Source organism: Cajanus cajan, chromosome 8 (genome assembly GCF_000230855.2).
Source record: "Cajanus cajan strain Asha chromosome 8, NIPB_CcT2T_4, whole genome shotgun sequence".
Taxonomy (NCBI): Eukaryota; Viridiplantae; Streptophyta; class Magnoliopsida; order Fabales; family Fabaceae; genus Cajanus; species Cajanus cajan.
In genome coordinates, this window is record NC_138524.1 from 6600845 (window position 1) to 6628643 (window position 27799).

Here is a 27799-nt window from a genome sequence, read left to right on the forward strand (position 1 = left end):
ATTTATTCTAACATTTACTTCCATTGCTCCCTCTCACGCCGACATTTCAATAATGCATGCATCAAGATATTTTTAAGTATGACATACATACGTACTATAAATGGTATTTAGGTAAGTTTGCAAGATTGATCGTGACATAGTGTATACTTTCGTTTCAGTTTTAAATTCACTCTCACTAAGAAGGTGATTTTTTTTCTTCTTTTTCTTTTCTAACAAAAGTTGGTAACGGTCTCTGGCATTGAAGGGTGGAGAGGTCCCCACGCATCTGTAAAAAGAAAAAAGAAGGGAAAGAAACATGGAAAGAGAAGAAGGTGAAGGAGAAAAAGAATAATAAGATGCAAATGATAGAAGGTAATAATGAAGATGGGAAAATAAAGTAAGACAAAGGAAGCATGTATTAGGAACTTTTTAATTTGAGGTTTGTCACATATTCCGATTTAAGTTAACTGATATCCTTATGATCTAAGCTATATTTCTTTGAATTAAGAAAAAAAAAGTGTTTATAAATTATCTTTATTTTGATATCTAAATAATGCAAAGACTTTTTAACATAATGCAATACCGCCCATATATATATATATATAACACATGTTTAGAAAGGATGAATATTGAAAGTTTGTAAACATTGTTCAAAGACCATTCCATGAAGCATGCATGAATTTCTGAGCCATCATTCGCACCATAGCAGAGAAACTCCGCAATTTAACCCACACTGCTCCTTACTTCTTTTCCTTTAACTCTCGCAATGCTTCTTCTTTGAGACCAACACACACCGACATTTTTGGAATCTGGGGTGACCTTTTACTGCCTACGTCCAAAGACACGGAGAGAGCTTTTGTCTGTGTTAGTCTTTTGTTGCTTTTTTTTTTTTGTTCTTGAAAGGTAGCATTGGTTCTTACAAAAGTTATCATCACCTCAATGATAGTACCTCTTTTTATTAGATAATTCATTAATTCCTGGTGGGATTTTTTAGAATAATAAAGTTTGTAATTATTAGCGTGGAAGATCTTTGTTGACTGTGTTTGTTCATCTTCGAATGGCACCATCGATCACTCCAAATTAGAGGCATATATATTGAGAGAGGGATAATATGATGAGAAATGACCCCAACATGCAGAAAAAGGTCACACTTATTTTGACCGTAGAATCTCTTTTCTTTTCCTTTCGTATTCAAGTGCGTAATTAACATGCCACAAAAGGAATTTCATAATTAACAATCAATGTTTGTATCTTGCATCATTCTGCTGAAGAAGTTCTAGAACAGTCACCAAGCTCAGTTTGGACGAATATAGAATTGCATGATTTTGAGTGAGATTTTGGCGTCTTCTTACAATGGTTACATTTGGGCATTTGTCTTCCACTTTCAACTTCAAATCGACAAACACGCACGTCTCGTCTTATGAATCTTATATGATAATTACAATATCTTATGTTTGACCCTTGACTGATATGTCTAATCTAATGTATATAAAAATTCTTCACAATCTCTCCCTCTCCGCCTTTCCCCTACACTTCACACACGTTCTTCTTTGTTAATTATATGTAACCAAATTACTACTGAGTTCATTTCTTATGTACTTTTCTTGTCTGGTAATTTAAAATTGACATGAGAGAAAGAAAATTAAGAGTGTCACGTTTTAATCTGAAGACAGAAATAGATATGATTTCTATCCTTGTTATAGAAATTGTATGTGATTTTTTTAAATACTTTCACGTCAGTAATTAACATAACAATATCATGATAATTAAAGAAAGAAAGACAAAATTAAATTAATGAAACCTACATAAATAAAGCATGAAAAGTTATATTGTAATTATTTTGTATCTTTCTCTCACATGGCATGTATGATCATGTTAATTATTAGCACAGCAAGTATCTTAATGAACAAAAACTACCCAATTCTATTATGCTAAAAGTACGATATGAAGCTAGAGCTTTGTCGGAAACAAAATTTACCACGATTGAGGAAAAGTAAAGAGTAGCTCTAGGACATTAAATAACTGTCGCACTCAAGTTTCCAAGAACTTCTCATTATTAAGAGTGAAGGTGAGTAGTACTTAACTCCAGCTTCTGGGCACCGGCAAAGGCTGGCTAAAGTACTCAAAGTGACTAAAGAGAAAAGAAAAGGAAAATAAAAAAACTATGAGTAAAGTGGAAAGACTTACTTACAATAAATCGTCTGCATATGGTGTCAGACGCTTAGGTCTTTACCTTGAATTATACAACTTGTGTATGCTATTGCTATTATGTCCATTCCAAGATGCATGACAAACATTCGTATCACAAAAAGCAATAGAATGCAGCATGGGATATATATGCATGCTACTATGCTTTGCATCAAGAATGTTTCACAAATTGAGAAAAAAAAATTGTATAAAGTTTGCCAAGAAAATAAAGTGCTAGCTCGAGCATGAAATTTAAACAAACTTGTTCCGAGAAATACAACCTCGGCTAAAGCTAACGTGGAGTAGCACATTCTTAAGTACGTAAACAATAACATCACTTTTCTTCTTTTATGATATCTTGTTAGACACCGCAATTTATACATATGTCTATATTAGTTTAAATTTTTATAATTTTATTTTTGATTATCTTACAAAAGTTTTTTTATCAATAAAAATTATGTTTTATAAATTTTTTTTCTTCTCATAATTCAATTATGTGAAACTTTTATTTGTATTCCAAGGTATTTGTGTTAGATGGTATAAGCATAATCTGATAATTGAATATGGGCAAAATCTAGTGCGATAGTAGCTAACTAGGGTGATGTAGCTGATAGTAGGTGTTAAGTAAACTAAAGTTTTGTACCGAAATGAGATCACAACGTCAGATAGCAGACACACAAAACATTACATGCACACACAGTTATACAATTAAAGCAAGCCCATATATAGTACATAAAATACTCACTGAATAAAACAAAAAAAAAACAAAAAAAACGTAAACACAAATCAATGACTGGAATTGAAATTACAATAAGAAGATATCAATTCTACTATGAGCAAGTTTGGATAGAAGCTTATAAGTATTTTTGAGAATTTTTTTTATTAAAAATAAATAGTTTTTTTTTTTTTTTGTAATAAAAAAACTCTCAAACACACTTTTAACTTGAATCCAAACAGACTCTTTGTATCTACGTTAATTTCTGTCAAACGATGATGATAGTGGAACTTGGAAGTCAAGATAAGGTATTCAGTGGAACAACCAAATCGTTTGAGATCGAATTTCTCTGATCCATCTAGGACGGTGGTGAGACTGAAAGGAAGTAACAATTCAAGCAAAGAAGTTCAATTGAGGTAACGGGGTTACTAATGTTGACCATATGCATGTTACATGGTCAAAGTTACAAGACATGACGAGCGGAAGAAGAGGCAAGACCTGAAATATCAGTCCATGAATAGTATTGGTTATTTTCTGAGGCAGTCAGTGGTGTTCTTGACAAATTCATAGCTCCAGTTTCTTCCATTTTAACTGATGGCATCTGAGAAACCCTAGAATTCGTAGCCATATCTCCAACCAAACCAGAAACTGCTTCAATACTTTCATTTTGAAATGGGTATGAAGCAACCGAAGTTGATTCAAAACCGTTGAAGAAAGGAACCTGCTGCAAGCGCCACTGATTGATTCCTCCACCAGCAGTTGAAGAATTACCAGCACCATCACCAATTTGAAACCCCGTGTGATCGTTCTGTCCATGAATGTCAGGCATCCCTAGACCCATGTTTCCAACAGCATAACGGTTCAGGTTGTGAAGGGAAGCCATGAAGGGAAGGCTAGGAGATTGAGGCAACTGGCCTATTAGCTCGTGACTGGAACCGGAAAGTGTTTGTTTCTCTGATGATGCAGGAGATTTATTAGAGTGACTCCTTTTGTTCTTCTTGTTCTTGCGGCACCCTCCACCCACAGGAACGTTTCTTAGAGCACCCTCTCTTGTCCAATAGCGCCTACAAGTCTTGCAGAAGTGGCGTGGTTGAGAGAGGCTATAGTTATTGAAATAGCAAAATTTGGTGTTGGTGGATTCACAACGTGGACACTTAAGAGCTGCTTCAGGAGGTGGTATCTTAGCTAACCTAGCTCGATCTGCCATAGTCATAGATCCTGGCCTAATTGAACCCACAAAACCTCCCACATGAGGTTGCTGTGGAGGCAAAGGTGGAAGAAGCTGAGAGTTATCACTGCCATTTGCTTGAGGATTGTTTGGTTGCTGCAGAACAGATCAAGGGTGAAAAACAAAAAATAATTATATGATGAAAACATAATCTGGTATATTCAGAGAGATATTACAAGGAATAGGAATAATTATCTTTTGCAATAATTTTTTTCACTTTCTTTTTAGGGTTCAAAAGTTGTGGCTGAAATTGGAGGAAAACCTTACCTGCTGCCAATTGGGAGGATCTACAAAGACTGGAATAGAGGAGAAAACCATGGTGTTCGAATGCTTTTATGTTTTTCTTTTATAAAGTTTGATGGCTCTTTAGGGAGATGGTGGAGAATCACGCCAAGGGAATACCAGAGAGGAGAAAGAAAGGGGAAAAAAGCATTAAAGAGGAGGAGGGTGGAGGAAAGCAAGCATGAAGAGTCTTTAATTTCTTTACTTTGCGCTTATTCCCTCATTCTCATATCTTTTTGTTTTATTTATTTTTAGGGTTTTGAGTGGACGAAGTTTCTTAACCTATAAGCTTCTTTTTTTTATTGGTTTGGTCTATAAATTTGTGCATCAAAAGTTGATAGTGGCTACCATGCATGGAAGGGAAATTTTAAAAAGAAAGTTATGATTATACTATACATATGCGTGTGTGGCAACATTGCTAATCGCTGTCTATTCATGGGTTGATGGTGGAATCAGCTTACATAATCAAACAAAAGATTTTAAGCATAAACATCGACCTGACAGATTGACATACTCCAAAGCATTATTTAATAAATACTAAAACAACCAAAATGTAATAAAATAAAATTATGGACTTCACACGTTCGAGTAGATCTTATAATTGAAACCTAATTATTTCAAGAGCCCTACGATTTCAATTCATCTGTATATGTAATATTTTTATCTGGTGTAAAATGGTCATACTGATATTCAGATATATTATTCTAATCCCACCATATGTGATTTTTTATGCTTAAAAAATATAAAGAGTACTACTCCAATTTATTAATTCATATACAAGGTTTAGAAAAACAAAAGTATTCAGAAATAAGTAATAAAGTTAACTAAAACGAACCGTGCACCGTAAAGGAGACTAGCTAACACCAAAGAGAAAAAGTGCATCTATTCCCTACAATTATGGATGACTGGGGAGTACTAGATGAGAAAAAAATGGAAAGAACGTAAAATAATTCATTCACTCATTTAATAGGCTGGCAGGCAAAATGAAAATGCATTTATAGTTTCAAATGCATGCCACAAAATGGAGATCTTTCAATCATTGAATAATGTTGGCCAAAGACTTTGAAGTTTAATTTCCTGAAAATGATTTCTTTTATCCTTTTGCATTTTTTGTATCCAATTGTTTGCAAGATAAAAAAATGAATTAAATAAGAGAAAATATAAAACTAAAGGATAAAATAATCTTTTTGAAGCAAACTCGTCACTTTTAATAATTTTATGATATCAGTTATTGATATTTTATTAAATGTTAATTTTTAAAATTGAAGATTCATTTTAAAAATAATAGTTAAATTAATAAAAATATGCACTGCGTTCAGATATATATGAATAATCACTCTTATCGTTTTGCGTCTGCTAATGAAACACACCCATCGAGTCACCCACTAATTAATATGACAGATTTTTTTTTTTTTTTTGAAAACACGATTTTGCAAAGGATGCGGCAAGTGGAGTAATTAAAGAAAAGATGAGACAAGTAAATTGAGAAAGAAAGCATGAAAGGGGAAAGAAAGTTTGCAAATTTGTCATATATAATGTGTTGTATTATAAATAAATAACTGGGGATAGTCGTTAATTGCTTTACCTTTTTATATAGTGAGAACCAGTAAATTCAATTCAAGGTTTAAAGTTGTGGTCAGATCCTTTTTGGGCACAACACCAACACTTACGACTTGAATACATGAAATGCTATGTTTATCCAACTTTATCATGAATATCGATTTAAGTCGCTAGACAAAATCTTCTAGTTGCCTCTTAACTTTAATGCTTCAATAATTAATAGTTCAAAATTAAGGGCTCTTGATTAATTAAGGTGTTTCTTTTGTCTATTTTTGCCTTGCTTTATCTTTGATGAGGGCTTTTTTTCCGGTGCAAAGACCCCAAAATGTGGTAGACTGAAAAACAACATATTCTTTTTGTAAGTGGGTCGGAGTCGCACTCAGATGGGGTCGGGAATGGGGAATGAAATGCAACCATGATGATGATGATGATGATGAGATCAATGTCGTTTCTTCGTCGATAAGAAATTTTGATATGTTGTTAAGCATCATCTTGCCTTCATGCCCTTTGAGGATAACTTTAGCATCCACTGTTAAAGGACTACTGTTATGTTTTTCATGATTATTTAAGAAAAGGGGGAGTCTATCAATGACAATAAATTTTCCCATTTCTTGTGGAATTTTCAATGGATTAGTATGGAAAATTTTTAACAAAAACGTTCATACTTCCCAGTGGATTTTCAAGAAAAACTTTCATAGATAATTTTTTTTGTTACGAATTTCAGAACTCGTAATAAACTTTCTTGTATTTTTTTTTGCTAAATTATAATTTTGATTTCCATATATAATTTTTAAAATGTAATTGTGATTTCCCTATCTTTAAATATGGAATTTCGGTCTACAATTTTAAAATATATGCAATTTTGCTTCTCCAATTTTAAAAAGATTGATAACTTTAGTTCAATCATCAAATTTATATATGCTGACCGTTAATTAAATTTTAAAAAATTGTTCGTGCAGATATTAGAAATTAACTCAGCAGTATTATCGTCATGCTATTGCATGCATGTGATATAAATCGATGCATGAAGATTTCACAGTTGAATCGAAATTAGAGAACGAAATTATATATTGCATAATTATAAAAACGAGAACGAAAATCGTGAATTGAAAATTAAATGTTATTTAGCTTAATATCTTTTTATAGTAAAGTATTGAATTTTCTAAAATATTACTATTAGTTAAAAAAAATTGCCGTGAGAAAGACTGCAATTAAATCCCTAAAAGTTTATTTGCTGACGAATTCGCAAAAACAACTTTTTAAAGTAAATGTTCTAGGATTTTGTTTGGATGTAGTTCAAATAATTTCATACAAACTTTTGCAAGTCTTTTGTTTTTCAATATTGTTAGTTGGTAATTTTAAATTCACAAGATGTAGAAAAAGTACTGTATAAGTAAAATTCCTATTATTTTTTTTTGAAAAAATTATAAAAATTAAGAATACTGAAAATTTAAAGAAAACCACAATTTTTTATTTTATTTTTTTTAGATTTCCATACCACAGTTTGCAATAGATTAAAAAAAATAAAAAAAATATTAAAAGCCACACATTATTATTAATTAGTATAATACATATTTTAAATGTCATCTCAAATGAGTCACATCATTAATGTCATTATTATTATTATTTTTATTAAGTTGTGATTATAATTATCACAGTACTTATAAGGTTCTTTGTCCCAGGGTGATTCAGATGGATTGAAGATTTTCAATATATCAATAAGCTTTAAAATTCTGGGTTAAATTTTTTTCTTATTAATTAGTTTTGACCCGTTCTATTTTGACCCATAAAAAATCGAGTTGAAGACGAATTGATAGATTAAAATGAGTCTACCAGCTATCTTGTGGTTCACTTTATTATATTAAAACAAACATATTTTCTTATATCAATATTTTTTTAATTTTAATTTTCTTATTTTACCCTTTTAATTTGAAACAACCATTTTACATCCATTCTAAATAATTGAGTTAAAAACATCATTCTATATCGATTAAAATTAGAACCAATGAAAAAATAGTTTTATATTTGAAACAAAGTAGAATGTATTTTAAAATTCAAAAACATGAAATAGAAAACCATGACTATCATTTTGACACCTAGATTTTTCTTGTTTAAAATCTACTAGGAGTTATGGAGTAGGGGGTTGTTTGTTTTGGCTGTGTTGGTGGAAGGGTGGGAGAGGAGGAGGTGGGCATGGGCATGGGCTTTACAAGGGGTATCCAACATTTTAAAAAACAAACAAAAACTTATAAATTAGAAACAAAGCTGATCAAACCAACATATATCAATAATAGAACCTACAAACTTACAACCAGATCAAACCTACCAAATATCCCTACATTTTACTTCATATCATTCATACATGCTAACAAAAGTAAACGTCTACAACCATATGTACCTTAAGACCAACACACTTCTTTCAAACGTATCATGTGGTTCATGGACGACTCATAAAGTGAAAAGAAGAAGTCTTTAATTCTAATACGCAACCAACTCCATGATCTAAATTTGATCAATTCAAATACTATTAATTTCAAGACTAAGTTTCTCACTTTTAAAAATAATATAATGACATTATTTCTATGCAGCTAATTAAAGTGACTAAACAGTGGCAAACCAGACTATGCATTAGACCTTATTGATTTGTATGCTGTCAAATGAAATGAACAACTATTGTGATAAGAGCTCAATTTTGAATAAACTTGAACAAACTTTTAAGTTTAAATGACTTCTTGGTATCCAATTCCACATAAGGGAATAAATGGATGATTGAATGTTAAGGGTAAAAAGAGGGTGAATTTCTTTTTTAATTAACCCATGTGGTTTAAATATATGTTTAAATATATGTATCAGAGGTTTATAATACTTAAACACTATGTTAAACTAATTAAGTTAGATCTTTTGATAGAGTTTAAATTTAAGGTGTTAAAAGGGTAAGAATGACCTAATCAGTCTAAACAATACAAGTTAAATATTATTTTAAGTTAGGTTGACGTAATTTATATTTTTTTAGGATGCTATTTTTTTAGCTGAATTTGGTCCAAGTTCGACCATCAAGCTAAATTAGAAAAATAATACATTTAAAAAATTAAATCAATTTTTTTTACAATAAAAAAAATTATAATACAATTAATTAATATTATATATTGTTATGAAACATCTAGTTATTTTTGTGCAGTCATAAAACATCATGTTACTAGAAATTAATTACAAAAGTTATTCTAGCAATATTTGTATATAAATTATATTGATTATGTTTGTTATTCCTTTTCTTAAAGTTGAAAGTCAAACTTGATTATTTTTTAAATCATGTTATATTGTTCATAATTTAATGCTCAAATAACAAATTGATAAATAAATCAAAGGCAACAAAGCAAATGAAGTGTCGGTGAGATGTTATCTCATGTACAAGCACGGTGAGTTGTTATCTCATGCAAGTACGAAAGTGACTATACTTTCTTTGACAAACAAAACAAAGATGATGAGTTATAGGATCAAACCATCATAGGGGTAATGAGATATGGGAGTGAAGAAACTTTGCCAGCAACTAATTATAACTCTAAGCGTATAATTATAACTGTTAACAAATACAAAAAAGTGAAAGGCTATTATTATTATAATATTATTATATTTTATTCTATTATTTTATAATTATTACTATTTATAGTTTGGTGTTAATTTAAATTATTAGTTTAACAGGTCATCAACTCTTAAGCTTATGAACTTGACCTGAGCTTATTTGATCTGTCAAACTTAGTGGACTAGGACAAAATATTATGATTCTGTTTAAGTAATTCTTTTTTAAGATCCAATCTAACTTTATTTGCAAGGTGATTGGGTCAATTCATTGGAAGTCTCAAATTGACAACTTTAATAAAATGTGAATGAATGTTAAACCTTTTTCAAATATCATAAATTTTTTTAATTATTTAATTTAATTAAAATATTATTTTATTTTACAATTTAATTGTAATTTTTATTTTTTTGAATGTGATTAACAAAAAAAAATTTAATGCAACAAAATATCAAATTTAATTTATTCTATATAAAATAATTAAAACTAACTATTTTGAATTATTTTATATATTTAATAAAATAAAATAAACAATGAATTTAAATAACGAATTATATTTGGTTTAAATTGTATAGTTAAAAACGTAAAAACTCACTTTTAAATTAAATTATATTTCAATATTTTTATTTTGATAGCTATTTTTAAATTTATTTCAAAATTATTATTTTGTAGCGAAAACATGAGATTAAAATTTATAAGATTTTGTTTTAAAATATTTTTTAAAAAATACATTTAAAATTAAAATTATATCTAACTAGTATTTTAGCATGTTTATTAATTTATTATATATAATTAAATTTATAATAAATTATATATAAATAAATATTATATTTAAATATATAAATTATATTTAAAATTAGTATACATATGTATTTTTAAACATATAAAGCATATTTTATATTTTTGATAAATAATTTTTATTATAATAAAAAATATTATTTACATTTATTGATAATTTATTTTAAAATATTAATATTTAATTAATAAATAATTATAATAAATAAAAATCGAATTAGATAAGTTAAAAAATCTCTATAAACTCTTTCATAAAAGAAATTTTTTAAAAAAGGATAAAGGTTTATATTTAATATAATTAAATAGAAGAAAAATAATCCTGAAGATTTTCATGCAGATTCCAAATAAATCCTCTCCAAGTGAAAATGTAGAAAAATCTACACGAAATTCCTATACAGATTTTACTGTAACTCTTTATTTAACTTAATTTTCATGTGAATTTTCTGCTGAAAATTTCATGCAAACAATTCCATGGTAAAATTGTGGGAAACATCAAGATTTTCCTACAGATATGTATTTATAAGATAATTCACAGGAAAATCTTTTAAAAAAATTGCAATTTTTTGTTGATTTAAATTCACATAAAATAATTATATTTATGAAAATTTTAAAGTAATGACGGGGGATATTTATTTAAAAGAATCACTGAAAATACAAAATTTTGTTAGTGGGAGGACACCATAAAAGACAAAAAAAATAAAAACATATCTCATTTCTTAAAAACAAGGTTTGAGATTCCAAGTTATTAAATATGCGACTTGACTTTACTTTACTTGACCTACTTTTTGAGACGAGAAATGCTGTGTTGTTCCTACGTTGAGACTTGACTTTACTGTGTAAGGTTAATTATAATCAAGTATTAGAAATAGTAAGTCGTCAGCCATAGCATGTGTTACACCAAAGAGAAATTGGAGAGAAATTTCCAATCATTGTTATAACAAAATTCTTGTAAATATGAGAGAATCTAAATTATATAAATACAAAAACGTTGACTTGCGATGATTCGCCTGAGCCCTTCACATCCAATTTCCCTTTCAGACAAACATGGAATTTCTCTCCCTTTTAGTGCATGAAAATTTTATTCCATTAATTATCAAATTGAGTAAAATTTAAAATGGGTGAGATAGAGCAATTGACGTTTGAATTTGTACCTTTTTTGTGCAAGTTTCAGTTTTGGTATATATTTAGGTACAATTTCGTTAATTTTCCCGTTTCTTTAGAGTATATAATAGGTCTATGAACACTTCATAAATCCATCAAACTTTATCATATGAAATAATGCCCCAATAATGTTGAAAGCTATCTCTACAACCGAAAACCATAATACTAATCCTTCAAAAAAAAAAATCTTTGTTAAAGAGCAACTCTTTTCCTCACATATATACACGGCTCTATTCAATTCACGACAATCATTTTTTGAAAGTATAAACATTTATCTTACAATCTACTTTTTCGATCTCATTCACAATTTTGTTTTGGACCCGCATCCTATACTTTCAATTAGGATTTGTCTGTTTTCCTTTATGCATTTTTCATGAGAATGAATTTTAAATATGTAATTGTGTTAAATATTTTGAAAGAAAAAAAATTTATACATCAACTCATTCAAATGATTTTTTTTGTCTATGAACATAATCTACATAAGATTTATTTAATCGATTAAAAATTATGATACTAGTCAAAATAAATACAATTATTTTATGTAGTCAAAATAAATACAATTATTTTATGTTTGATTTACAAGAATGTAATGAGATAGGATAAAAAATGAAGAAGAATATGACAAAAGTTTGTTTTCTTGTTATTTAATAAGTCATGGAACAATTTTTTATCTTAAGTATCAAAATATTCACTACCATAATATTATACTAATATTACCTTAATCTTTATCATTATTATCACCTAATAGAACCACCATTATCACTAACTACCATTACTACCGTTGTCATCACCCATGCCACTACCACCACCCTATCCCTATTAGAGTATGTAATATTATTGTTGATGTCACCACACTAACATTATCACCAATGTTACGATCATCGTTACAATGATTCTTAATTATCATTATCGTCCCATTAATAATAATACTAATACTAATAATAATAATAATAATAATAATAGTTAATATTAAAAAGATATTTTAATAAATTTAACATTATTTCATTTGTGTTGTTTATTATTCACTAAACAATGTACAAATCAAACAAAAAGTTATCTCTAGTAACTTTTTTATATGTATCAAACATAGTATTTAAAATTGAACTAACTCAATCAAAAAATCACAAAATTGACACATAGTATAAAAGTAATTTATAAAATTGTAAGCTATTAAAAGTTATTTTTCTCCCCAAATATACGTTGTAATATTTAAAAGGTATTTTATAAAATTATATAAGTCGCTACATTAAATTTTAGAAAGAAAAATTATGATTTATTTATAACGTTCAAAAATAGTAATTTCTTAAAGGGACAAACTATATATATGAGAAAAAAATTAATATGATAACTAAAATTTTATTAAAGGAATATTTTTACTATAATAATAAAATAAAATTGATGTTAAATATATTAAATGATTGATATATTTTAATATTTGTATACTTTTAACTTTATTTTTTATATACAATTTTAGATAAATAATATAATATTTGTGGAAGAGAGGCTTCCTGGTAACACGGGGGTTAGGAGGCGTATCCTACTGTCATGAGGGAGGTCATGATGGAGCGGTGGTGCAAGCACTCTGAGCGTGAGTGAGCTCTGTGGGGCCACCATCGGATAATACTCGTAGTTTCCGCTGTAGGGGAGGATTGTTGGGATGCAAGCAAAATCTCACATCGTTCAAACAAGATGATGAACATGAGTTTATATACACACAATTATCTCTATTGGTTGAGAGACCTTTTGGGTGATGTCCAAAAGCAAAAACCGTCAGGGCTTGAGCCCAAAACAGAAAATATTTTATCAATATGGAGACATGTGTATATGTGTGGTAACTCCCTCAGTGCCCAGCAATATTATATATTTTTAATTCATTTTTAGAATTACAAAAATTAAATTAAATCAAACCACAAAAGATTAGTTTAATTTGACAATTCATTCAAACCAAATTAAATCAAACTACATTTAATTTTTTATTTGGTTTAAATGAATATTTTAAAACAAATATCAAATTAAACTACACTGTGAAAACCCCTAATCAAATGCGTCTATAATATTACAAAATTCATTACTAATGACTGATATGTATTACCGGGTATAACTTCCAATGACCAAATACTATTTTAATTAATATACACGATAATCGACTATAAAAATACATGCGACTTAAAAAGAAAGAAGAAAAAAAAAAAGTGAAAACAGTGGCAAAGGGCAAAACCAGAAAGATAGTTTGTGGTATGCATGGGAGTGGAGTGTGGGGTCAAAGTTATGTACCACAATGCACTATTGCATGGAATCAACGTCAATCATTTTTGTCATGAGATGCTTACGGTCGGCACCAGAATCCTTCCATTGGAGGGTCCCATCCCATTATAACACTACTTTCCTTACATTTCTCTATTACGGAATCGGAATATATACTCTACGTCCTCAAATTGCAATGGATATGATGTCGACACTGCACAATGGAAATTGGAAAACGCCAAACCCCAAACCAACCCATTACTTATTTCTTTCCAGTTTCCATGCATCCTCCCCGATATGGACATAGTTATACTCTTCAATCTTCTTCCTCTTTTTTTTTTATAATTTTTTTTTTAGTATTCCATTCCCAACAACCATACAACAACATTGTTCTATCGTTTTCTACTCCCAAAATATAATTCTTTTAGCTTTTCTGATGTTGATTATTAGGTAAAGGATGTTGTGGTTTCATTCGGAATAAGGAAAGGGGGAAGAACGTGATCAAGATGAAAAAAATAAAAATAAGAAACAAAGATGGCTACGTTTACGTACGTACTTCTATTTTCATGTTTCGTAAATCAATTTACAAACAAGAAAATAATAATAATCCGTTCTTTTCCTCTTTTAGTTAGTGAAGACTATGTTTTGGGTATAGGTTCATGGTATTCAATTCGTAGAGTTTGCTTGGTTTGGAATTGTAGATAATATTTTAGTTGATTTTTCTTACATGAAATTTCACTTAAATTTCGAGTCACTTTTATGGAAAAATACTTATCATCCATCCATTTTCTCTTCTGTTTCACCTTCACTCAGTTTTCTTTCTACCAGTTTTTTTTCCACCCAATATATCTCATTTTGGAGGTGGACCAATAATATCATTACTCAACTTTTAAACCAACGTCATAAAGTGTTTTTAAGGGATAGCGACAGAAAGAAAGTTTAATTAGCATAGGATACTCTGAGAATAAGCAAATTATTGCTCGAGTCAATTTAATTAGCTGACCATGAACATGATGAACTCGATCTATATATGATTAATTTCGCGATATATGCATTTTACACGGTCTGAAATTATAAGCTAAGAGAACTGTGATTAGGTAAATTCTTTTTAAAAATGATAAAAATCTATCAGGTAATTAAATTATAAATTTCAGTTTTCACATCGGAGTATATATATATATATTTCATTTAAGTCATTCGTTTTCTCTTGTATTAACTGTCTAATTTTTTATTTATTTATAAGCTTTTACTCCTTTCAAACATGATCTTTTAAATATAATTTCAATTTAAATTATTTAATTTTAATTAAATTACTTTTAAATTTTAATACACTATATCAAATTAAATATATACTTTTAGATAATTTAATTAAAAGATGGTGTATTATTAATTCAAATAATTCACTTCCTAATTTCTCTTCGATTTTCCAAGTTTTATTTCTTCATGGATTTATTATTATTTAATAAAATATAATATTTACTATTAATAATATATTTTTGCTTCGGGTTATTTTGTCTCCTCGTTAAATATAAATATGTTTCTAATCATGGTCCAAAATACGACAAGTATATATCGATCGTATAAGTAATATATCAAAGATAGTATTCATAGGGACTATATAAAGTAAAATAAATATTTAATGACTATTATTGATTAAAGAATAATTTCATATTGTAATATGTGTTAAGTATGAAAGCAAATAACATAAACTACTTTAAGGGAAATTTTATCGAACAATTTTGTGTATGGAAAAGATAAGGAATGATGTTGTGGATTTGTGAGGGTTATACTTCACCGAACCTTACAGTCATGTAATTAATTATTCTCTTGTTGCATATATACATTATTTAGTCAATCCACAAGTATATTCAAACTTAATCTCTTAGAGAAAGAGTCGAGGAACATATGTTGAACATCAATTCCTAGAGTATCCAACATATGAACATACATTAATGACTGAGGTTTAAGATTACTAATGGGCTAAGCTCCATTCTTAGATACATTTTCCACTAGGTATTTTGTTTTGGAGCTAGTTTCAAGGGTTATTTCTCAATACCCAATGGACCTTATATCAAGCAATGAGAGATCAATCCAAAACAAGCCTTAAGAATAAAAACATAATACAATAATGAATGAAATGCATTTATCATTAATAAGATAAAGATTACACAAGAGTTTAGTTGGTTACATCTAATCTCACAAAAATCGGGTCTAGTTGCTCAAATCTATGAAGTCAAAAATAAAATAGAGATGGAAGAGAAGATGAAAGAATCAAAGGAAAGATCCACACACAACACGATCCCAAGCACTAGGGATCCCTTCTACAGCTCCAAGGCTTCATCCTATGTGTGAATGAGGAGAAAATCTCAAAGTTTTGCCCTAAAACGAGTTAGGCAGCCAAGTTAGAGGACTCGCGCCCGATGTCATTTAGTTTCACATCGGACGCTAACGTGTTTTAGAAACTAATGCTCTTTGCCTTGAACCAATTAAGTCCAACACGAGTTTTCAAGCCTGGCACAAATGGCATTTCCAACTCCTTAATTCTTTTGATTCTAGCTTTGGCAAGTCTCTATCCCAAGTAGAGCTGTCAAAACGGGTAACCCGGCCCACCACAGGTTGATCATTTGGTGGGCCAACCCAACCCGGCTTATTTATTAGTGAGCTCAAAAAAGTTGAACTCGGCCCGACCCACCACGGGTTGGTGGGTTAAACGGGTTGGCTCACCTAATTTATAATTAAAAAATGATGCAGAATATACCTGATTTGCTCATGGTGGCTTGCGATGGCTCACGGTGCGCGTAGTGGCTAGCGACTCACAATGCGGCGCGGTGGCTTGCGGTGCCTCACAATGCGTGCGGTGGCTCGCGGTGCATGCGACGACTCGTGATACGCGCGGTGCGATGTGGTGGTAGTTATGCGGTGTGGTGCGGTGGCTTATGGTGTGGTGTGGTGGCAACTATGGTGGCTGGTGCGGAGCGGTGCGATGTAAGAGTGAGAAGGTCTGTTTGAGGGTGTGAGAGTGAGAGGATCTAAACTCTAAAGTGATTTCTGAAGTTCAAATGAAACCCTAATGGGCTGTATTGGCCCAATAACTATTCATTTTTTTATTACGGGTTGGTGGGTCAGTCCGGCTCACCACGGGTTCAAAATTAGCTCGTACTGAAATTTTTAATTTTTTTTTTTGCCCAACCTGGCTCGAACCCGTGGTGGGCCGAGTTGTCTCACCGGGATGAGCTCACTTTGACAGCTCTAATCCCAAGGATCCTCAATACCAACCACTTCTATAATCAATATATACCTATACAAAAAGGAGATGTATCAAGATATTGTTAGATAATTTTCAAGTTAGCTATGTATGCACAAAAATTAGATCAAAAAAGGATAAAGAATGTGCAGAGTTGAATGAAAGAGTTGATATTACTCAAGAAAATGTAACCAAAAATAAGTAAATATGAGCCTTATCAATGGTGAATTATTAATTCAAATAATTTACTTTCTAATTTCTCCTCAATATATTTCCAAGTTTTTTTTTCTTCATGGTTTCATTATTATTTAATAAAATATAATATTTACTATTAATAATGAAAATTGAAAATATCTATCATTCTCTTTAATTTTTTTATTCACAAATTTTAATTAATTTAAAAATACTCATGTAATACGTGAAAAACTTGATAGTTTACTCATAACTATGATTTGTTAAAGTAAATGGTATATCCTTTTTTTTTCATATAATATATCAGTAAGGTAGTTAACTTACGTTTCATTATTATTGTTATTATTTTTTCTCTATCAAGGATTAAGTTATAAAAACGTTTTGATATTAACATTACAATATTATGAGTTTGTGATAGTCACGAGTAAGGAATAATTTAATTAGGTTCAATGCATCATTTCTTTCCTAAATTTTTTAAGAATTTAGTTAGGTCTCAAAATCCACTTTTTTAATTAACTTTTTTATCTTTTTTATATTTTGTAATTTAGTCTCTTGAGTCAAAAATTCGTGACATTTCACAAAAAACATTTTTTTTATATAATTATATCTAGACAAACATATCAATTTTTTATTTTATATCATCATCCATATATATCATCTTTTAATCTATACTTGTAAAAATTTCCTACTATTCTAGAATATTTATGATTAGGAAGATTAAAGAAATTTTAACAAGTAAGAATTAAACCCGATACACATGGATGATAACATGAAATGATAATATCATGTGATTGTATAGGTACGAGAATATTTTTTTTTTTTGAAATATAACATATTGTAAATGAATTTTTAATTATAAAGATTAAATTACAAAATATAAAAAAGATGAATGACCTAATTAAAGATTTTTGGAAAGTTCAAATATCAAATGTTATATTAAATATTTGATTTTTTAATGTGATAAAATTATGTGTAGTGTAATTTATCTTTAAAACCCCAAATTAAAACAATAAATTAATCTTCTTAAATTATAAGATAGTGTACATTACACATTTTTTTTTTATTCTGTAGAAATTGTTGTCAAAACATAACACAGTTGAAAACAAATGAGAGAAAAGAGATCATGTAAGGAAATCAATCAAAATTATTTTAGAACTTTCTAGTTTTTATAGTTTAATTTATTTTAAACACAAGGTAGTTACATTTATCTTATATATATATATACATATATATATATATATATATATATATATATATATATTTTTTTTTATTTATTTATTTATTTATTTATTTATTTATTGCAGAAACAAGGTAGGTTAGTCTTAATTTTATACTAAATTAAAGTATCAAGTAGTTTATCACTTGTGTGCTTTTTAATTAAGGATGTATTGAGACTCAATTCTCATCCGGAACATGAAATCGCAATTAGAGATAATACTTTATCTCTGTAAGATTTAACTTGATGAGTATGAAGTATTCTTTTTTATCCAAAAAAATAATAATTCTTAATGTATCAAATTTTATCTGGAGACACCATTGTATATTTCTACATGAATTTGGCCTTAGGAAAGTTTTAAAAATAATATTAACTTTAGGTACCTTACTTAATTCTTACTGTTTCAACATTACATATATACATGTTATAACTTTCATACAATAGTAAATTTTGTAAATAATAAAATTAGTTCGTATTTATATTAATGTGTTAATCGTACATATAATTTTGATTATGTCATAAATAAATATGAAAGCTAATGATGTATGATACGTTTAAGATGGAAAAAAAAAAAAAAAAAGATGAAGAAGAAGAAGAAGAAGAAAGAAACTGGTAAATAATGTCTATCTTAACGCGGATGATTCTAACTTTTTAACGGTTAAAGGTACAAGATGGGTTGGTGATGTTGGAATCTAATTCCCTATCTGTTTTGACAGGTTCCTGCTTTTTTTGCGCTCATTTTCATGCCAAAAGCTTACAACTTAATTTTTCGAAATTTTAGTTGTAAAGGCACTATTTGCAGCCTTAATCTGCGTGTACTCTTCTCTCTGTCTCTCTGTCTAATGTGTGAGGCCACCCATAAAGGAGAGAGAAATAATGGTAGAAACTACAAAGGTAGCCATGCACGTGCATGAGAAATACATATCACAAAAGAAGACGAGATTAGGACATGGTTAGCCCCATTGCATGACTAAATGCATCACAGTCATAAGGAGTCAAGTGGGCGTCAAAAAGCTAAGCAAGTCTAACATAATTAATATATTACTGATTTTCCAACATGCTTATAGAAAAAACTTTATTAAAAAAGACAAACTTATTTTAATGATTTTTACACTTCTAAAGAAATTTGTTTTTACTATCCATTATGAATTATTCTTGGTATATATATAAAAGCCAAGCATAGGTGGTTTTCCCACACAAAAACCGGAAAGGATAGGGTACTATGTACCACTTCCAAGTATGTGCCACATTTTGTGGGCTCATGGGCCACAATCATTTAAATTATGTAATGCTGAAATAGTCGGCACCATCATTAGCTTATTATTCATTTGACTTGATTTGCACTCACCAGTCATCATCCTCAACCATGCAGAAATTTCATAATCCATCGCATACAATACAATTATCATGCACATAATGTGTAATTATATAATTGCACAAGCGATCATGATCTTTAATTATATTCTCATACCATACCAATTTAATTTTAGGAAATAGATATAATTATGATTCAGAGGGAGAGGAGGAATTACATGCACACACAGTTATACAATTAAAGCAAGCCCATATGTATAGTACACAAAATACTCAACTGGATGAAAACAAAACATAAACACAAATCAATGACCGGAATTGAAATTACAAGAAGATATCAATTCTACCATGTCTGCGTTAATTTCTGTCAGCTGATGATGATAGTGGAACTTGGAAGTCAAGGCTAGGTGTTCAGTGGAACATCCAAATCGTTTGAGATAGAATTTCTCTGATCCATCAAGCACGGTGGTGAGATTGGAAGTAAGTAACAATTCAAGCAAAGAAGTTCAATTGAAGTGATGGGTTTATGAATTTGACCATATGCATGTTATATGGTCAAAGTTACAAGAGATGATTAGCAGAAGAAGAGGCAAGACCTGACATATCAATCCATGAATAGTATTGGTTATTTTCTGAGACACTCAGTGGTGCTCTTGACAAATTCATAGCTCCACTTTCTTCCATTTTAACTGATGGCATCTGAGAAACCCTAGAATTCGTAGCGATATTTCCAACCAAAGCAGAAGCTGCTTCAATACTTTCATTTTGAAAAGGGTACGAGCCACCCGAAGCTGATTCAAAACCGTTCAAGAAAGGAACCTCCTGCAAGCGCCACTGGTCCATTCCTCCCCCAGCAGCTGCAGAATTACCACCGATTTGAAACCCTATGTGATTGTTCTGTTCGTGAATATCACGCAACCCTAGACCCATGTTTCCAACAGCATAACGGTTCAGGTTGTGAAGGGAAGACATGAAGGGAAGGTTAGGAGGTTGTGGCAACTGGCCACTTAGGTCGTGAGTGGTGGTTCCAGCAGAAGGGATTGAACTTGAGGAACCAGAAAGTGTTTGTTTCTCCGATGATGCAGGAGATTTAGAGCGACTCCTTTTGTTCTTCTTGTTCCTACGACACCCTCCACCCACAGGAACGTTTCTAAGAGCACCCCCTCTTGTCCAATAACGCCTACAAGTCTTGCAGAAGTGGCGTGGTTGAGAGAGGCTATAGTTATTGAAATAGCAAAATTTGGTGTTGGTGGATTCACAACGTGGACACTTGAGAGCTGCTTCTGGAGGTGGTATCTTAGCTAACCTAGCTCGATCTGCCATAGACCCCGGCCTGATTGAACCCACAGAACCTCCCACATGATGCTGTTGTGGAGGTAAAGGTGGAAGAAGCTGAGTGTTATCACTGCCATTTGCTTGAGGATGGTTTGGTTGCTGCAGAACAGATCAAGGGTGAAAAAAAAAAACTTAATTATATGATGAAAACAAAATCTGGTATATTCAGGGAGATATTACAGGGAATAGGAATAATTATCTTTTGCAATTATTTTTTTCACTTTCTTTTTAGGGTTCAGAAGCTGTGGCTGAAATTTGAGGAAAACCTTACCTGCTGCCAATTGGGGGGATCTACAAAGACTGGAATAGAGGAGAAAACCATGGTGTTCGAATGCTTTTATGTTTTTCTTTTATAAAGTTTGATGGCTCTTTAGGGAGATGGTGGAGAATCACACCAAGGGAATACCAGAGAGGAAAGAAAGGGGGAAAAAAGCATTAAAGAGGAGGAGGGTGGAGGAAAGCAAGCATGAAGAAGCTTTAATTTCTTTACTTTGCACTTATTCCCTCATTCTCATCTCTTTTTGTTTTATTTAATTTTAGGGTTTTGAGTGGACGAAGTTTCTTAGCCTATAAGCTTCTTTTTGTAATGGGTTGGTCTATAAATTTGTTCATCAAAAATGGGTAGTGGCTCCCATGCATGGAAGACAAATTTTAAAAAGAAAATTAGTATATGATTATACTGTACATATGCGTATGTGTGTCAACTAGTCAAAAATACATTTTATTAAACAAAGTTATTTTATTAAATGAACTTTTGAACTGGTGAAATATATTTTCAACTAGCTGGTTCTAAACAGTAAACACACTCCTTAGACGCAGCTCATTGATTAAAAATTTCGTCCACTAAATATTTTCTTCTTAAATGTCCAGTAGACGTAAAGCATTTAAATAATTGTCCTTCTTTAATTTGTAAAGGTGAACTTATTATCACTTTAGAGTGAAAACAATCACTTAGCTCATTATATATATAAAAAAAAAAATGAATGAAAACGATATATGTTGACCATTGATATCTATCTATTTATATAATTTAAGATTCAACTCCATCTATGCCACAAATACATTAAAAATTTATTTTGAACAGGATTTTGTTGTGGATATAAGGGAAACACGATCATTAGAGTTGTGCTTTACGGATCCACTCTTATATAGGGTTTAGGAAAGGAGCTTGAAAAAACAAAATTAAGTGTCAAATGTCATGCTAAGTTTGCAAGCATTTCTTTAAAGTTAGATGCACGGAAAAAAAAAAAAAAAGGAAATTTATACGGCAAACCAAGTAAGTATACTAATCTTCAATTCCTTGATTAAAAACAAATTTAAATGATTGGTATTTTCTTTTAAAATAAATATATAATATTGGTTTTTCAAAAAGAAAAATAGCAAAGCATATTATCTTAGGCAATTACAAAATTTTACGAACATTGGTCACCGAATTGCGTGAATCAACTTAGATAAAATAAAAAGACACTTGTGATTTTGTTAAAAAAAACTATAAATATTACATTTTCTTTTGATAAATTAAAGTGAATATATATATTAAAAGTTGAGTACAAGAGATACTGTTGAGATTTCCGTTGAAGTGCTTTTGTTAATATTTGTAAATTCGTTTAATTCTATCAACGGTCTCAAACACGGCAAGTATACCGGCCGTTCAAGTAGTAAAAATATCGTATCCACAGGGATTAGAAGGTAATATAAGCATTTATTGACTATTCGTGACTAAAGAATAATTCCAATTTCATAGTTTGTGCAGTGAATTCAAAGTTGTGACTATTGGAATGAAAGCTGTAAATAAATATTGTTTTGTGAGTGGAAAAGGTAAGGAATGGTATTGTGGTATTGTGAGGTTGTGGGGGTCAGATTTCACCAAACGTAACACTAATGTATCCTTAATCTCTTGTTAAATTCATTGCTTAGTCAACCCAATAGTTTACTCAAACCTAATCCCTTAGAGCAAGAGCCTAGGTGCGGATATTGAATATCAATCCCTTGAGTACCCAATACCTACACCCGCATTACGGGCTAGGGTTTAAGACTACTAATGGGTCAAGCTCTATCCCTAGATACAATCTCCACTAGGCATATGTTCCAGAACTAATTTCAAAGGTATTTCCCAATACTCAATGGAACCTTAAATCATGCAAAGGGTGATCAATCCAAAGCAAGCATTAAGAATAGAAACATAAACAACAATGAATGAAACAACATGTATATATATCATAAAAACCGTAAGGATTACAATAGAATTCGTTGGTTACATCTAACCCCACAAAATGGGTGAAACCACTCAACAAAGAGGGCAAATACAAAATAGAGATGGAAGAGGAAGTGAAGAACCGAAGGAAAGATCCGCACACGGACGATCCCAAGCCCTGGGAATCCCTTCCGCAGCTCCTGGAGGCGCCCAATGTGAGAATGGGGGTTTCTCCCCCGAAAATGGCTTCAAATACGAGCTTGGGGAGTCAGATTAGGGTTTCGCGCCCGGCGCATAAGTCTTCGCGCCCGGCGCGGGGCCTTCCAGATACTCTCTGCCTTAGGACAAGCCCGGCGCAATTCACATTACGCCCGGCGCAATGGCTCCCAGAGGTGAGATACTCTGTTTTGCTCGCCTGGCGCGGATCACCTTGCGCCCGGCGCAGAACCTCTTCTCTGCTCCTTAGCTTCTTAGATTTCCAATCCTAAGAGTCTTCAACTTTCCACTCTTCCTCAATACCTGCACAAAAAATGAGGTGGATTAAGGTATTGTTAGATGAATTTGGGTTAGTTATATCTGCACACAAAATGAACCAAAAAGAGAACAATTATATTGCAATGGTTCAAAGGATGAGTGGAATTTGTTCAATAAGTCTCATCCAAAAAGAGGTAAAATTGAGACTTAACAACTCCCCCAAACTTAGAACCTTGCTTGTCCTCAAGCAAAAGGTAATTAATCTAGCAGATAACAAGCAATGCAAGTGAGTCAATTTCTACATCCTAGTTTACTTGTATCTTTTTTTCGCAAGCATGAACCTCAGATGAATTTCCAATCACAATTATTGCAATAAAACATGACAAGGTGCAAACAAAGGTTTCAAAAGAGATCAAAGAGCTGAGAAGAGTAATGACTATCTGTGTATGCATCCTCACTAGGAAAATGTTTCTCTCTATGCACACTAGTGTATCAGGGTGAGTGTTTCTCTCTAGTCTACTACTCACGCCACATAATTCAACTTTGCTCTTCGTTTCCAAATGAAACCAGTGGTAAAACAAATGCAGACACTTATCACAAGGTCTTTATTAGGGCAATCTGGGTCAAGCAGGGTCAAGCGGTAGCAGTTTTATGGTTTTTCAAGGATTGAAGGTGCTATAGCTTAAGAGAGCAAATAAGATTTTACAATGATGTCCCTCTCCATACCCCATTACAACAATTTGGCACATGCCCTTTACCTGATCCAAGCCATTAGCCTTTATGAGATGCATATTTACATTTTTGCATCTTAATATTTTTGTTTTTGTTTTGCTTTGTTTTTCTCTTTTTTTTTTTTATTTATTTTGTTTTGTAATGGCTGACCACATACTTTCTTCTTCCCAAAATTTCCCATTCTTCAACTCCCCCAAACTTATTTGATGTCATCAGTTTGCTCTCTTAACCAAAGCAAGGGTTATGGTTAATTTTTCTATGGTTTGGGATAAGTGGAAGGTGTGGTGTTTAGGCTTATGAAGGTATGGGTCAAGTGAAAAGTGGGGATGGCTTTTTGGCTTAGAAGGTTAACAAAATATGGAAATATAAATGCCTTGATCATATAAATGCACAACATAAGCAAACCACCAGGGAAACTCAAGCAAAGTCTATCATGCAACTTAAGTGTAGTTTACTCATTGGTGTTTAGGCTCAAACCTCACCCGGCTATGCATCCACAAACTATCAAACTCAGCTCAGTTCTATGATCAACATTGAAACCCGTATGCAACTAGTCATGAACTAAAGATCTAATGTGACTTGAAAATGTCTAAGGTACACACACCATAAACATCAAGCAAACTATAATCCAGAATCGACCACAAGCAAAACAAGTATCAACAAGATTAAAAACCATGCTAAGGCAGACTATTCACAAAAGAACCAACAAAGTAATCATCAAAAAGACTATATATAAAAATAGTTAAATACTGAAAATAAAAGACAGAAGAATAAATTGCAATAGACAAAGGTAAACTAAGGTAGGCTCCATCTGCTTCCATTTATGGGGTCTGGTCATCATCATCTCCAAGAGCTGCTCCACCATCATCAACTCCATCAACCTCAGCAGCTCCACTCCCCCAAACTTAGGAGCCTGGTCCCCAGGCCAACCAGTATACGCCTGAAAGTCCTGGTAACCAGAAGTGATTGCAGAGTGTACTCATGAAAGAACATGGTGAGCACAAAATTTATACACAGTGATGACCAAGCAAATATAGCAAAAATGGAGAATATCCTTAGACCAAAATTAAGCACAACATGCATGCACACGGAAATGAACTATAACAATGCAACATAAAGCACACAAACATACAACATACAACAGAACATAAAGAAACATGATTGAAAACAGATAAATATGGGCTGTCAGGAATGTGGTGCGCCGGGCTTAACACAGATGCGCCGGGCTTAATATCAGTAAAAATCAATGAGGTTTCAAAATCTGATATCGCGCCGGGCGTGCGTTAAACGCGCCCGGCGTGGTGGGTTCCAGAGACCACAATTCGAGTCTTGCGCTGGGCGCGAGGTGAAGCGCGCCGGGCGCGTAACCCTGATATGGTCAGTTTTTTTTTGCCTAAATTTGCTTTGAAAGGAGGCCTTATAACCACCCGAAAACAGAGTTACCTCATCTCTCACACTCTAAGCAAAATATACCCTATATTTACTCATTCAAACATGATTCAAACACTTAACAATTAACACAAACAACATATAACACAAAAAATATAAAACAAAACACAACACATAATACAAAACAACACTTATAACACAGGACAACATGCAACAAAAATCTAAAACACAGTTCAGATCTCTAGGTTGCCTCCCAGGAAGCGCTTGTTTACTGTCCCGAGCCTGACGATGACCAACTTGAAGTGCTCTACTCTCCTTCTCCTCCTGTTGCTCTTGTTCCTCCTTGCTTTGTGCTCAATCTCATGATTGCTCAACAATTGCTCAGAGGGATTGGTCAATCTTATTCATAGTACCTAGCATACAAGAGAAAGTAGAGGACTAGAGCGCCCAGGTCAGCTTCAACAATTCACTGCTACCATAAAATGAAAATAAAAGTAAAAGAATAAGTCACAAATAACTATAAATACTAAATCGCCATTCTAATCCCCGGCAACGGCGCCAAAAACTTGTTGAGATTTCCGTTGAAGTGCTTTTGTTAATATTTGTAAATTCGTTTAATTCTATCAACGGTCTCAAACACGGCAAGTATACCGGCCGTTCAAGTAGTAAAAATATCGTATCCACAGGGATTAGAAGGTAATATAAGCATTTATTGACTATTCGTGACTAAAGAATAATTCCAATTTCATAGTTTGTGCAGTGAATTCAAAGTTGTGACTATTGGAATGAAAGCTGTAAATAAATATTGTTTTGTGAGTGGAAAAGGTAAGGAATGGTATTGTGGTATTGTGAGGTTGTGGGGGTCAGATTTCACCAAACGTAACACTAATGTATCATTAATCTCTTGTTAAATTCATTGCTTAGTCAACCCAATAGTTTACTCAAACCTAATCCCTTAGAGCAAGAGCCTAGGTGCGGATATTGAATATCAATCCCTTGAGTACCCAATACCTACACCCGCATTACGGGCTAGGGTTTAAGACTACTAATGGGTCAAGCTCTATCCCTAGATACAATCTCCACTAGGCATATGTTCCAGAACTAATTTCAAAGGTATTTCCCAATACTCAATGGAACCTTAAATCATGCAAAGGGTGATCAATCCAAAGCAAGCATTAAGAATAGAAACATAAACAACAATGAATGAAACAACATGTATATATATCATAAAAACCGTAAGGATTACAATAGAATTCGTTGGTTACATCTAACCCCACAAAATGGGTGAAACCACTCAACAAAGAGGGCAAATACAAAATAGAGATGGAAGAGGAAGTGAAGAACCGAAGGAAAGATCCGCACACGGACGATCCCAAGCCCTGGGAATCCCTTCCGCAGCTCCTGGAGGCGCCCAATGTGAGAATGGGGGTTTCTCCCCCGAAAATGGCTTCAAATACGAGCTTGGGGAGTCAGATTAGGGTTTCGCGCCCGGCGCATAAGTCTTCGCGCCCGGCGCGGGGCCTTCCAGATACTCTCTGCCTTAGGACAAGCCCGGCGCAATTCACATTACGCCCGGCGCAATGGCTCCCAGAGGTGAGATACTCTGTTTTGCTCGCCTGGCGCGGATCACCTTGCGCCCGGCGCAGAACCTCTTCTCTGCTCCTTAGCTTCTTAGATTTCCAATCCTAAGAGTCTTCAACTTTCCACTCTTCCTCAATACCTGCACAAAAAATGAGGTGGATTAAGGTATTGTTAGATGAATTTGGGTTAGTTATATCTGCACACAAAATGAACCAAAAAGAGAACAATTATATTGCAATGGTTCAAAGGATGATTGGAATTTGTTCAATAAGTCTCATCCAAAAAGAGGTAAAATTGAGACTTAACAGATACTATAAAAAAATACTACAAGAAATGTTACATATAGTGACATACAAAAAATGTCACTGTAGGTACAAATATTTTGCATATAGTTACATATGAT

The 27799-nt window shown here is 31.9% G+C and overlaps 2 protein-coding genes across 2 annotated transcripts; both read right to left on the reverse strand.

The window, feature by feature from the left end:
• Positions 1 to 2814: 2814 nt before the first annotated feature.
• Positions 2815 to 4621, reverse strand: LOC109798843 (dof zinc finger protein DOF2.2). The gene is made up of 2 exons (XM_020359247.3): positions 4377 to 4621; positions 2815 to 4205 (listed from the first exon to the last, which is right to left on the reverse strand). Exons 1-2 carry the CDS (start codon positions 4425 to 4427, stop codon positions 3345 to 3347), a joined length of 912 nt encoding a protein of 303 aa, XP_020214836.1. The 5' UTR covers positions 4428 to 4621; the 3' UTR covers positions 2815 to 3344.
• Positions 4622 to 19905: 15284 nt separating this feature from the next.
• On the reverse strand, positions 19906 to 21562 carry LOC109798892 (dof zinc finger protein DOF3.6). Its single transcript, XM_020359322.3, has 2 exons — positions 21298 to 21562; positions 19906 to 21125 (listed from the first exon to the last, which is right to left on the reverse strand). The coding sequence occupies exons 1-2, from the start codon at positions 21346 to 21348 to the stop codon at positions 20253 to 20255; spliced, it is 924 nt and encodes a 307-aa protein (XP_020214911.1). The 5' UTR covers positions 21349 to 21562; the 3' UTR covers positions 19906 to 20252.
• Positions 21563 to 27799: the final 6237 nt, after the last annotated feature.